This window comes from Pocillopora verrucosa, chromosome 13 (assembly GCF_036669915.1).
Source record: "Pocillopora verrucosa isolate sample1 chromosome 13, ASM3666991v2, whole genome shotgun sequence".
Classification (NCBI taxonomy): domain Eukaryota; kingdom Metazoa; phylum Cnidaria; class Anthozoa; order Scleractinia; family Pocilloporidae; genus Pocillopora; species Pocillopora verrucosa.
This window is the reverse complement of record NC_089324.1, coordinates 10,658,443-10,671,914: the sequence shown is the minus strand read 5'-3', so window position 1 is coordinate 10,671,914 and position 13,472 is coordinate 10,658,443. Positions and strand designations below refer to the sequence as shown.

Here is a 13,472-nt window from a genome sequence, read left to right as displayed (position 1 = left end):
AAGTGGTGTGGGCGTGGCAGCAGCAGCGTTCACTGTTGTGTCGCAACCATCATGTGTCACACAAGGCATCGTGGCAGCTAAAGCTCGATTGGCCAAACAAGGCCTCACCATACCACGCCTTGAGTTGGTCGCTTGTCACATGGCAACTAATATGGCCACTAACGTGAGAGAAGCCCTGGAAGGATATCCGGTCGACCAAGTTTACTGTTGGTCAGACTGTACAGTTATGCTCCACTGGATAAGAGGAGAAGGGGAATACAAGCAGTTTGTGTACAACCGGGTGTGCAAAATTCGAGGTAAGAATTGGATAACGTGGAGATATGTGCCCACCAAAGAGAATCCAGCAGACCTTGGAAGTCGGGGAGGGCCTGTATCACAAGACGGGGACCTATGGTGGCATGGTCCGAAATGGCTCTCACACCCAAGTGCTTGGCCAATGGACATAACCACAACCGCCACTGCTGAAACACTAGCTGAAACAAAGACGGTACGAGAGATATTCAAGCTCGCTACCGACCAAGACGTGGATGGATTTGATTCACTTCTTAACAAGTGTGGTCTCTGGCGCGTGTTGCGCATCGGTGGATGGGTCGCGAGATTTGTCCATAATACAAGGCGTCCACCTCGTGAAAGGAAAACAGGGCCACTAACCACCGAAGAAGTAAGCATTTAAAGAAGATTCTGGGAGAAGAGAGCGCAGCAGGAAGGCGTGAAATCGAAGGCTTATGAAAACGACCGCTCGCAGCTTAACCTACGCTAAACGACCAACAACTCCTTGAATGCCGGAGAAGGATACAGGGCGTCTACCCAGTGTATCTCCCAGATACAGCAGTCTACACAGAGAAGTTCGTGGAAGAAGCTCATGAATCTACTCTACACGGAGGGACGCAGTTGACAATGGCGAAAGTACGAGAACGGCACTGGGTCCCGCGCCTAAGACGACTGGTGAAGCGTATCGTGAAAAAATGCCCAGGATGCAAACGATTCCAGGCCGCAGCCCTTGCTGTACCGCCTCCTGGACTGCTGCCGCGAGATCGAGCTGAAGGATCCACTCCCTTTCAAGCTGTGGGGGTCGACTATGCTGGCCCAATCAAGTTTAAAGCCACTGAAAGACGTGAAGGAAAAGCCTACCTTATTCTGTATGCCTGCAGTCTGACAAGGGCACTGTACCTCGACCTGGCGAGAAGTTTGCAGACCGGTGAATTCCTTCTAAGCCTGAAAGGATTAATAGCAAGGCGTGGCAGACCAACTGCGATATATTTAGACAACGGCAGTACTTTCATTGGAGCCGTAGCTTGGATTAAGCAAGTGCAGAACGACGAGAAGCCAAATGATTTCCTTGCACGTCACCAAATCACAAGGAAGTTTAACCTAGGCCGAGCCCCCTGGTGGGGAGGCCAGTTCGAGCGCATGATAGGGCTGGTCTAAACAGCAGTGAGGAAAACCATCGGCAACGCCTGTCTCAGCTTTGAGGAGCTAAAAAAAAGTCTTTCTAGACGTAGAAATAGCCTTGAATGGTCGCCCACTGAGCTATGTTGAAGACGACGCACAATTACCGGTCTTGACACCGAATTCTATGCTCTTCAGCCAACCAAATAGTCTACCTGATAGGGAGGTACACTATGAAGAGAACCTACAACTTAGACGGTGAGCGAAATACCTGAGAAAATGCAAAGATGCGATTGGGAACCGCTGGACGAAAGAGTACCTTCGTGGGCTGCGAGAACGTCACGCCGTAAAACATAAAGATTCCCCTTGTGGGGTTGAGAAGGGAGATGTGTGCGTTATCAAAGACGACAACAAAGACAGAAATAAGTGGAAGCTTGGGATAGTGGAAGAGCTGATTGCGGGACGTGACGGAGTCGTTAGAGCTGTGAAGCTTCGAGCAGGCAAGAGCTATCTGGAGAGAGCAGTACAGCAGTTATATCCACTGGAGCTGTCCTGTGACAAGCCTCGGGAAGTGCCGAAACCTCCACTGAATCCTGAAGTGCGTGCCTTCAGACAAAAGCGGGATGCCGCAGTCACAGCCAGACTACTAGTCCAAAATATTGCTGAACGTGACTAAGACGACTAAGAAACATTGTTCCTTTGAATACTCAATTTAGACTGTTTAGAAAGAGGAACATTAACTGATAATTTGAACACTGATTTCCGTCTACTAGGTTTCAATCGGAAGAAATTTAATAACTTTACTTGAATTGTATTTGCTCCCGTGACAGAAGCAAATAGGGGAGTGTGTCGAGATAATTCAGCTGTATTGTGTGACATTTAGATAAGTGATTAGCGTTATGTGATCTCTTTTCTTGCGATTTCAATCTAGACAATAGAATCAATTAATCAGCCCATATATCGTCGTTGTCTAGGATTTAGGGTGTGTCGCACGTCAGTGATAAAAAGAAAATCGGTACGTGATCAAAAAACAGTGAATAAGGAAAATAAAAAAACCGTGAGGTTAACGAAGGACAGCCTGGTGTTTTTGGTATTCGCAACACCTTGTTTAATACTGACAAGAAAAACACGGCAGAGAAAATCAAAAAAAAATTTTCTTTTCATTATTTTACTTCATTTGAGTTTTTTTCTGGGGTGGAAAAACACGTTGCTCGCCTGCAAAGTCCGCAGATGTTGTGAAATATCCCATTGCAAGATCTGCAGCGGGTTATTATTTAATGAAACGTGCTAATTAATATTTTGTATATTAAACGTGTTAATTGATTTTATCCAACAAAAGTCAATAAAGCCATAAGTAGAACTGACAGGAGTTAACGCCTCGAGTAGATGGTGGAGGACCGAATTCTTTTGGTGTTCAAAGCTCGTCATGAGTTTTTGCGTGGAAATATTTTACAACACATGGAGCGCCGTCTTTTCCTAAACTTTTTAAATTGCAAGAAAACAATATATAAACAACTGCGTTTACGTTGTTTTAAAACAATTGGTTCATACTTGCGTTCATGGAGACTTTTTTCTTTTCAACACCTCTGCTCGATTTTTACAGACGACCACTCTAAAAATCTTATCGTCAAGTATTCTGTACTACTTTTATCTAACATTTTGATCAATGGAGAACAGAGAATGGAACCATTTAGTGGCACTTTGAAAAATTCTGACCGCCGGGCTTTTGGTCCGTGCCCGGCAATCTGATCAGAAGCGTTCAAAGTGTCGACAACCGAGCGATATTATAGGCTGCACGGCACGGAGAATTTGTCCACTAAATGTTAATATATGAAAGTCATATATTTGAACTGCGGATAAAGACGTGAATGAAAGCGATCCTCGCAGTGATAAACACTACTTGAACCCATGACCTCTGCGATACCGGTGCATTGCTCAACCAACTGAGCTAACAAGCCAACTGGGAGCTATTCATCACTTCACGGGTTTATTTGGAACCAACATAATGACCAGCTCCCGGTTGCCTTGTTAGCTCAGTTGGTAGAGCACTGCACCGGTATCGCAGAGGTCATGGGTTCAAATCCCGTACATGCCTGAATTGTTTTCAGGCCTTACTTTCACTACTGCTAAAGTACTGCACATTACTGCGATGATCACTTTCATTCACAAACATCTCATAATCATAAGAAGTTTGAAAAACCTTTCGGTGGAAATTCTGTGAAAATTTCTGACTGCCATTCATTTCGTCTATTTTAGAACGCGCCTAGTTGCAGGGCAGTTGGAGCCAGCTTATTCTGAAAGTAGAAAAAAATGATAGTTATAGCCAAAATGTACTTTTAAGTATTTTGAAATCTGATCTTCGAGTATTCTCTAACATTTTTATTTAACATTTTTTATAAAGAAAAACTAAATATACAATTTATGAGCGAAAAATGTCAGAATTCTTTGCGTTAAGTGACCATAAGATTCGCCATGCTTGAGTCATTGTCTACTTTGTAGACGTCGTAGTCTAAAATAACCAATTAAGGCCAGTTGATTGGCATGCCCGCCCATGCCTATTTAGAGTGACTATATAAGCATGTACTTCATAGTTCATTTTGTAGCATGCGCAGCACAAATCAGGGAGAGGTCAGTAAAAAGTATTCAGAGATAATCAAATTGTAAGAGTCGAAGAAATTAACCAGAGTTCCACAGAGTGGGATAAAATTGGATGTAAGTAGAATTGATTGTGTATTAGAGAACCGGGAAAGGCAGATCGAGAGTACTTGGTGTCTTTCGCCGAGTATGGTGTGCTTCACAGCGCATAGTTTCCTCCTTAAGTGCGACCCAACATTATTCTGAACTCTTCAGTAACGTGGTTTTTTGCTCAGCTAGTGTAATGTTCGCGACATTATTAGTATGAAAACAGTTGCCTTGAAACTGTAATTTTCGACGAACATTTAAAATTTACATTGGACTTCCATTCCAAAGTATTGTGAAGCATTGAAGACGAGTGAAAGCGAATGCAATGAAGTTCTCTTAGTTTTTCCGATGATACATGGTTTTTTGCCGCAGATACATGGTAACCAGAAATTAGTGTTGTATGGTGAACAGCTTGTTCTTGATTCATTCCATTGTATGATTTTTGTTCTGATTGTCATGTTTTGTTTACCTATAAAATGTAACACCATCGACCGTGTATTTGCTTCCCACAATTTCAGAAATACTATAAGAAGTGGTTAGGATTTTGAGGCAAATTTATGATAAATTCAACAGAAACATCGAGACTAATGATATTGTTTGCTTTTTCTGCGGTAGAGAACTGCACTTGACATGAAGATTAGAACACTGGTTAACCTTTACTTTAACCTTCACAAATTTTAAGATGCAAAACTGCAAGGAATGATCACTAATATCAGATATTATAATGATTTTAGATATATGAAATTCATATATTTGCACTGCGGTGAAGAGACGGATATAAGAGGTCCTCGCAGCTAAGAACACTACTTGAACTAGTAGCTGAAAGTAAGACCTGAAAAAAATTCAGGCCTGTACGGGTCAACAACAACAGTTAGTTTTAATGAGAACTGAAAAAAATTCAGGCCAGTACGGGATTTGAACCTAGGACCTCTGCGATACCGGTGCAGCGCTGTACCAACTGAGCTAACAAGCCAACTGAGAGCTGGATAATATGTTAGGTCCAAATAAACCATCCAAGTGATGAATAATGATTTTAGATATATGGAATTCATATATTTGCACTGCGGTGAAGAGACAGATATAAGAGATCCTCGCAGCAAAGAACACTACTAAATTAGTAGTTGAAAGTAAGACCTAAAAAAAATTCAGGCCAGTACGGGATTTGAACCCATGACCTCTGCGATACCGGTGCAGCGCTCTACCAACCGAATTAACAAAGCCAACTGAGAGCTGGTTAATATGTTGGGTCCAAATAAACCATCCAAGTGATGAATAATGATTTTAGATATATGAAATTCATATATTTGCACTGCGGTGAAGAGATGGATATAAGAGATTCTCGCAGCTAAGAACACTACTGAATTCGTAGTTGAAAGTAAGACCTGAAAAAAATTCAGGCCAGTACGGGATTTGAACCCAGGACCTTTGCGATACCGGTGCAGCGCTCTACCAACTGAGCTAACAAAGCCAACTAGCAGCTGGTCAATATGTTGACCCGTACAGGCCTGAATTTTTTTCAGGTCTTACTTTCAACTACTAGTTCAAGTAGTGTTCTTAGCTGCGAGGACCTCTTATATTCGTCTCTTCACCGCAGTGCAGATATATGAATTTCATATATCTAAAATCATTATAGTATCTGATATTAGAGATCATTCCTCGCAATTTTGCATCTTAAAATCTGTGAAGGATAAAGTAACGGTTAACAAATTTAAAGTGCGAAACTTCTCACAGTTTTCTGCTGATTGTTTCAATGCCGAACTTTCCCAAGTGTACTGGAATGCTATTGTTGAAAGGAAATTGTGCGATGTGAATGATTTGTTCTCTTCTTTTTATAACAAGTTTAATAAGCTTGTCAACAAACAAGCACCTATGAAGACAATTTCAAATCGTAAAGCAAAACAGCTCTCCAAACCATGGATAACTCAAGGCTTACGCACCTCCATTGAGATTAAAAACAAATTATATGCATCTGGTGATGTCTCTAAGTACAGAACTTGTAGAAACAAAATTTGTAGCCGAACACGAAAGTAAACAACAATACCATTTACATTTTTTTGACTCTAACTTGACTAATATGAAAAAAACGTGGGAAGGAATTACCGTAATTTCCGTCCATTTACCCGCACGGCAGATTAACCGCATCGGTCAATTTTTGCAATAACGAGAAAAACATTTCAAAAGATTACCTGCACTGCCAGATAACTCGCACCCAAAAACAAAAGAAAATCGTCGACTCGCACAAAGTTCCTTCAATGTTTTTGTTGACATGATATCCTTTGGCGTGCAATTAATAAATTTTCACACTTTTTGTCTTCGCTGTTTCATTGAGAATGATACTTCCTAAAATCTGTTGTAACAAAATCGATATCTCGAGATTTGTAGTTGAAGAAATCCCTTGAAAGGCAATGCTAGCTAAGAAATTTCACTGATGCGTCGAAAAGTCTGTCGCATCATTTATTATGCGGCGCCACGAAATGAACATGCCCTGAAGCCAGCTTTTTCACAATTAAATTCTTTTAGTTTCAAGTTCACTTCCCGTGTACGTGAGAATTGTTTTTTGAAATCAAAAAGAAGCAAGCTGTGAAATTGACAAGGTAAGAAAGTAAGGGTACAAACAAGATAAAAGCTTTGTTTTCGAGTTTTGTATGTTTTCGATTTGCATTGGCTTTCACCGAGAGCATTAAGAACGAGTCTCTGTAAGAATCAAACGTCTTAGGAAATGAAAATTTTCAACCCCCCTTCAAATTTTGCATGCAGTTAGGCACTCAGGGGGGATGCACAAAAATACCCTTTTTAAAGGATGCAGCACTCTTGTTGCCCTGGTAACAACGACTGCTTGTTCGAGGCCTGGGGCCTCATTTTCATACAAAACATCGCAAAAAAGAGTGAAATGTTTATTTCTCTATCTCAAGCTAAATACAACATTACAAATTGGCACTTCTACCATAAATAGTAACATCATTCGTCTTCACTTTGATACATTTTATTTTGCCTGGGATTGAATGTGAACACGCTAATAGATTATTTATCTCGGTACAGTTTCGGTCATTTTTGTTGTCGGGTAAAACTGGGAAAACGTTTATCTGAATTTCTCCGAAAGTATACCGATTCTGGAACTGAAAATACACCTAGCTGGTTATAATATTCTAGTTTTTAAAAATGTAAAACTCTCTGCGAGCCTACCTCTACTTTTTGTAGGGGCAATGCGCGAAAAAAGGTCCAAATCAGATATTGCATAATTTGGCGATGTTTACATCTAATGTTCTCAACAACAAACGTTTCAGACAAATGAAACATGTGAGGCTATGAAAGAATGTTATCTTATGAGCAATATCCCGAAGAGAAATCTCACCTCTAGTTTTCATCTTTTGGAAAAAATTGATCAACCTTCATGGAGGACAACTCGACGTAACTACAAACATATACCTCAAATCGTGTGCATTTCATCCAGATTCAGAGCGCTGCACCTTTTTTCATGGGAATTTGAGCGATCCGAAGTCCTCTGAAGATACACAGTTATACTTGTATGTCATTTGAAACATGTCGAAGTCGAGTGATCTACACAAAACTATCCTCACACCGGTCATTTGTCATAAACATGTACGTTGTCACGATGGCGTGACGCTGTATTTCTCCTTGAAGATTGCATCGGTCGCTCCAAAGAAGACGACAAATAGATATTTTTCATATATGTCAGCAGATTTCCTTTTTCTGAAGTAAAAACAACCAAAAAAAGAGAGGAAAACTTCGATTGAACGGTCGTAAACACTGAGAATCTGAGAGCGTAAATCGTAACTTGTCAGCGGCAGTACTACATGTCAAACCCAGTTGCAAGCAATTTGAACGACATAGGCGTCCCCTTACAAATAGCAGATTCGGGCACTTATCATTTCCTTGTGACAGTAAATAAGATATTTCGAATCATCTGAAAACTGTCAGAAAACTGTTAGAAAATTGGCATAAGATATGATGAGGAGAGACCTATCACCGACGCAGTGCAATCGAGTCAATCAATGTTTCCTTCCATGTCTTGAAAGAGAAAAAATCATAGCAAAGTTTGAAATAAAAGATTTAATGAAATCATAATGTCATAATTCCACATTTCAAACAACTTATTATCCACACGTAAATCGTAACTTGTCACGTAAACGAAACTCCTAATGGTAAATATGAAATATGGATTGCTTCATGTCCTTCAGGAAAAAGAACAGCGATTTCGTCACCATTATTTTCCATACTTTTCTTCCGAATATCTTTTACAAGCTTAAAGAAAGATGAATATAATGCAATCTCCCAGTGATTTACACTAGAGGAAGTCAAAGGTCTCTTTAATTTCCCCCTGATGTTCACTCCATCTCAATGTGGCTTTCGCAAGGCACATTCTACTCGGCATGCAATCCTAGATATTGTGAATGCAATACAGACAAATATGAACAACCGTTTATTCTCGTGCGGGATTTTCATTGATCTGAAAAAGGCTTTTGATACCGTAGATCACGAAATTCTTTTGCGCAGGTTAGATCACTATGGTTTTCGCGGCATTATGCACATCTAATTTCCTTCCTACTTGCAAGGGCGAACTCAAACAACTCAAATTGGTCCTCATATTTCTGAAAGGTTAGATTCTACCTGTGGAGTACCTCAGGGTTCTGTTCTAGGCCCACTACTTTTTTTGTTATATATCAATGACATACAGGAATCGTCAGATAAGCTTAGTTTTTACCTTTTTGCGGATGATACAAATTATATTTTGCCCTGCCCAAAGGAAACTTTCTTATCAACCTAAAATCGTGATATTTGATAACAAACAGAACAAGAAGGTGGCTCTGGAGCATAAAGATTGTGTCAAATATCTCGGGATTTTAATTGATAAAAATTTGTCTTGGAAACGCCATATTGACCATATAATCAATAAAGTAAGCAGAACCGTAGGATTAATCGCAAAATTACGACACTTTCTATTAACGCATACCCTCTTAAATATATACCAAGCTCTTATGGCTCCTTACTTAACACACGGTCTCACAGTATGGGGTCAGGCTTGAAAATCTTACCTTGGCAAGCTCCTAAAGTTAAAGAAACGAGCTGTTCGCTTTATCTATTTTTCTGATCATAATGAAAATGTAATTCCTTTATTTGTTGACGCTCATATCTTACCGCTAAAATTTGTTCATTATGAATCTATAGCTAATTTGATGCTTGACGTTCGAAACAGAACAGCTCCATCCAATATTCAAGATTTATTTCAAGATATACATAATGTTCATTCTTACAATACACGTTCTTCTTCCTCTAATAACTTCTATACCAAACCTTCTAGGCTATCCGTTCAAGCGAATTCCTTCTCTCGAATAGGAGTAAAAGTGTGCAATGCAATACCTCAAGCATTAAGAACTCTTTCCAAAAATGCGTTAAAAAAAAAACTCAAACAGATTTTATTCAACATATTAGGTTCACAAGACTCTTATATAGATTTATCTGAGATTATACAAAATATAAAATCCTGGTAATACTTCTCCTGATCTGTCCTGACTATCTTTATAAACAGTAGCTGCACTTTTAATATTTTAAATTAGGTCAATGTAACGGTTTTTCTTGTTGTTATTCAATACTGTCTCTTTCCCTTCTACTTTATTAGTTAATTTCTGTTGGCAATATATTTTTGTAATTCGGCTATTAAGGCATGACCCGCTTAGATTAGCTTTTGCCAGTTGCAGGCAAGCCCTTTTCTGTAAAATTTAATTGTAAATGAATTAAGCGGTGTGTTTGTGTGAAGTGTGTGTGTGTGTGTGCTTTCACAACTTTTCAACTTAAAATCATAAAAGCTATCCACATTCAGTGGGAGAAACCTACACTTAATCATTAACTTTATCATGTTAATTTAAAACTTTCCTCGTAAATGCATACATTGTTCTGTTACTATTGTTTGTTACTATCGTCCACTCAGCATTTTGTTACACACTTTAAATTCAACTTTGTACTTTGTATTATTCAGAACATTCAACTCTGTAAATCACTGCAGTTATTCATTGCTCGTTACTAGTTAGAAGGCTAAGCTATGAATTTTTTCAACTTGTTATTCAAAGAACAGCTCGGCTAAGAACGTGGATGGGAAATGAATTGCTTTTGTCAACGTCGTCTTCCAAGGATCGCTTTGTCAGTCAATCATCAACCTTACAGAGTGGCGCAAAAGGCGAGTGACGTGTCAGCGAGTGACGTGTGAAAAAAAGTTACCGTAATTTTACACGTTTGCTGTTAAGGCTCTTCTCAGGGCTTGAAATCATTACAAAGCACCGCACTTCATATAATAGAAGCCTTCATCAGACATGTGTATATGACATTTTGCATTTTGTCCCTCAATATAGAATGGATAAGAAGCAGTTAAAAGCAAGCTTAACGAAGTATTTCGGAGAAACAACAGCAAAAATAACCAAAGAAACAACCGAAGATGAAATCAAACGTATCTATGCTGCACGGTCAGCAACATATGACGAGGTACTCTAAAATAGTAACATAATAATAATAAGGGTCTGGGGGACGATGTGGCACATTGCCGTTTAACCCACCGGACACCTGATGCATCACTCAGTGTTGCGTTTCTCGAATGTTCCAGTACTACTGGAAAGGGGCCCAAGGCGACACCAGACTTGTGTCGTCTTTATCGAACATCTCTAATCGTAATAACCGGCTTGAACTTTCTCATCATATAGGAACATTCGGCGGCGCGCACTTCATATTTCAAGCCACTGGCCGAATCTTTGCATAACGCCCTTAAAGAAGTTTACCAGGACAAACCAATGGATCAGATCAAAATCATTGACGCCGGAGCTGGGACAGGTCTGATTGGAGTTGAGCTCAAGAAACTCGGATACACCAACCTATGTGCTTTGGACATCTCAGCTGAGATGTTAACGGAAGCAAAGAAGAAAGAGATCTATACTGAATTCATTTGCACATCTTTGAACGGGCAGTCGATACCTCAAATTAAATCTGGGCAATTCGATGCTTTGATTTGTGGTGGGGCGCTCATTACAGGACGTATCGGCTCCTCTGCTTTCGTGGAGATGATAAGAATGGTTCAAACTGGTGGGTCTGAGTATGATTTTAGATTGAGGACCTAACATGTAAAATCTTCTCACAAGTTTTTTGCGGGTTTGTTTTTGTTTTTTTTGAAAACTCAAATCGTGAGATAGATCAGGTAATGAAGACTTGTGTAACACCCTTCTTGATAAATTCCCTTGACATCTGGCATCTGACCCTCAAATCATCTGCTGGGGTCAAATCTTGTCTCTGCAAATTCGCTTAAAGAATTTTTTGATGTATCAAGAGCACGCCCCCAAGCTGGTCTCTTCAACTTCTCTTTGGATGATGTCACAGGTTATAGGTTCACCAACTCTTTGAGTTTAATCTAATGAATACATGGACAAAAAGGAAAAGAATAATGAAAATTTCCTATGATAAAACTAGTTACAAGATCCGCGCTAAATTCTAATGTTAACTTCTTTGCAGATGGCGTCCTCTGTTTCAACATAATGAAAGAGGAATTAGAACATTATCAAGAAATGATGACGGAGCTGGAAAAAGCTGGCGAATGGATGTGCATGTGCAAAGAGTCTTCAGCTTTCTATGCAGCCGAGGACTTGCCCAGTGAATGCTGGGAGTTCGTTTACAAAGTTTTAAAGAATTAAGAAACATGTACCATTACAGTTAAGCCTACCTCATTTAGGCCATACTGGATAATCATTGTTTAAGCTGACATAAAACATCAGTTATAATGCTGCTGTGAAGTTTTGATGTTTAAAAAGCAAGTATATGAAATAAATCAAGCTGTTTAAACGACATTGTCCTGATGTTGTACTTACGTTTTTTCACGTGCCGGTGGGCGGCGAGCCCGTAACCATTTCAAATATTCTTTTAAGGCTTGTGTTTCGTTTCCTGATATGTTTAGTTGTATTTTAGAAAGATTAGAAAATGTGTTAAGATAAATGTTAGCAATTTCAAAATCCGTAACTAATCACTTTAGAAACGAAACAAGTTTGCACTAATTCACATGATGGCCGCTGAAACTTGGAAAATATTTTACAATAGCTTACTCTCTATAGCAAACGAGCCATGAAGAACATAATGACCAGCTCACAGTTGGCTTGTTAGCTCAGTTGGTAGAGCATTCCATCGGCAATGAAGAGGGTTCAAATATATTGGGACAGAAAACTAGGTAACACAGAGACAATAAAAGAACTACAATAAATAAAACTTGGGTCGCTTGTTTCAGGTTGAACAAGATCTGGAAATAACAAAGAGAGGGCTAACAATCGCATTACCTCGGAAAAGCTGCCGGTCATCACCGCTGCGAGTAGCATTGGCAGAAGCAGAAGTATCATCAAACCGGGTGGATTTGTCTTTCTGCAGGCTTTATCCTACGCTTTCTTGATAGTTTTTCATCTTCCGAGTTGTCTGCGAGATTATCTTGCTCATATTCTTGGACAAAAAACCATCCAGTATCACTTTTATCGGCTTATTTAATCAATTTTTGTCGTTTGCGGATTAAAGTCAAAGAAGTTTCCAAAGATTTTTGAGCCAGAGCGTGCTCTCCTCTTCTCAGAGAATCAAGCACTGAGAAATAGTGATCTTCCATCCCGCATTAAAATTATCAGTAATTAACGGATGGTTATACATGTTTTCAGCGATATGCTGATAATCATTCAAAGGACTCATTCAAGAAAAAATAAATCATGGAAATAGACCTTTTTACAGTTCCCAGCGCCATATGGGAAATGCAACCGTGCACACGTGAGAACGAGGCTGAGGTTGACTCGTGTTAAATCTCTGTGCTCTTATTGAAATTCATACTTAGGCAGCAAAATTGTTCGATTTTTGAGGAAAAAGGATGGTCCTAGCCGAAATCTCGATAAAGCTAATTTTTCTCCCAAAAAGAAAGGAGAGTAGTGTGCCGCTTTTGGTTGTTCAAATACATTTTATGGCCCCAATGGTTTGCCAACGAGCTTTCACTTCTTCAAGTTTATGCATGGAGGTATGTATTTTTGCTAAGTATTATCGTTCGATACTTATCTTATTCTCTGTGAATTATGGATGAGGGTGACTATTGTTGCAAAATTAGTACAAATTTTCAATTAGGTACCTGAATTGTTTTAAGTTCGATAGAGTTTTTTTTCATTGCGGCAGTAGGTCAATAAGTTCAGTACTCCTCAACTGTTTACTACATGGCTTGCCTAAAACACTCCTAGCAGAGAAACTCATGGAAAGTAATTGCTTTTAATAAAATAACCAAGACACTGTATCTTCAGAGTTTTCACTTATTCTGGCAGACCCAGAAAACTGACACAAATTTGGTAGCAATTGTGACAAAAGCAGTTTTCAGTAGTTGTTGTTTTTGTTTTTTA

At 39.4% G+C, this 13,472-nt stretch overlaps 2 protein-coding genes across 2 annotated transcripts; both read left to right on the top strand.

The window, feature by feature from the left end:
- Positions 1–897: 897 nt before the first annotated feature.
- On the top strand, positions 898–2,065 carry LOC131770136 (uncharacterized). The gene is made up of 2 exons (XM_059085842.2): positions 898–1,396; positions 1,677–2,065. Exons 1-2 carry the CDS (start codon positions 898–900, stop codon positions 2,063–2,065), a joined length of 888 nt encoding a protein of 295 aa, XP_058941825.2.
- A 1,956-nt stretch (positions 2,066–4,021) lies between these two features.
- Positions 4,022–11,866, top strand: LOC131770171 (methyltransferase-like protein 27). The gene is made up of 4 exons (XM_059085885.2): positions 4,022–4,101; positions 10,437–10,566; positions 10,782–11,157; positions 11,581–11,866. The coding sequence occupies exons 2-4, from the start codon at positions 10,438–10,440 to the stop codon at positions 11,757–11,759; spliced, it is 684 nt and encodes a 227-aa protein (XP_058941868.2). The 5' UTR covers positions 4,022–4,101; position 10,437; the 3' UTR covers positions 11,760–11,866.
- Positions 11,867–13,472: the final 1,606 nt, after the last annotated feature.

Bases quoted from the DNA above. Each gene is read 5' to 3' on its own strand.
- LOC131770136 (XM_059085842.2), top strand. From the start codon at position 898: ATGGCGAAAGTACGAGAACGGCACTGGGTCCCGCGCCTAAGACGACTG. The intron at 1,397-1,676 runs GCCAGTTCGAGC...GAAAATGCAAAG, and splicing joins CCGAGCCCCCTGGTGGGGAG to ATGCGATTGGGAACCGCTGG.
- LOC131770171 (XM_059085885.2), top strand. From the start codon at position 10,438: ATGGATAAGAAGCAGTTAAAAGCAAGCTTAACGAAGTATTTCGGAGAA. The intron at 10,567-10,781 runs GTACTCTAAAAT...CTCATCATATAG, and splicing joins GGTCAGCAACATATGACGAG to GAACATTCGGCGGCGCGCAC. The intron at 11,158-11,580 runs GTGGGTCTGAGT...ACTTCTTTGCAG, and splicing joins GATAAGAATGGTTCAAACTG to ATGGCGTCCTCTGTTTCAAC.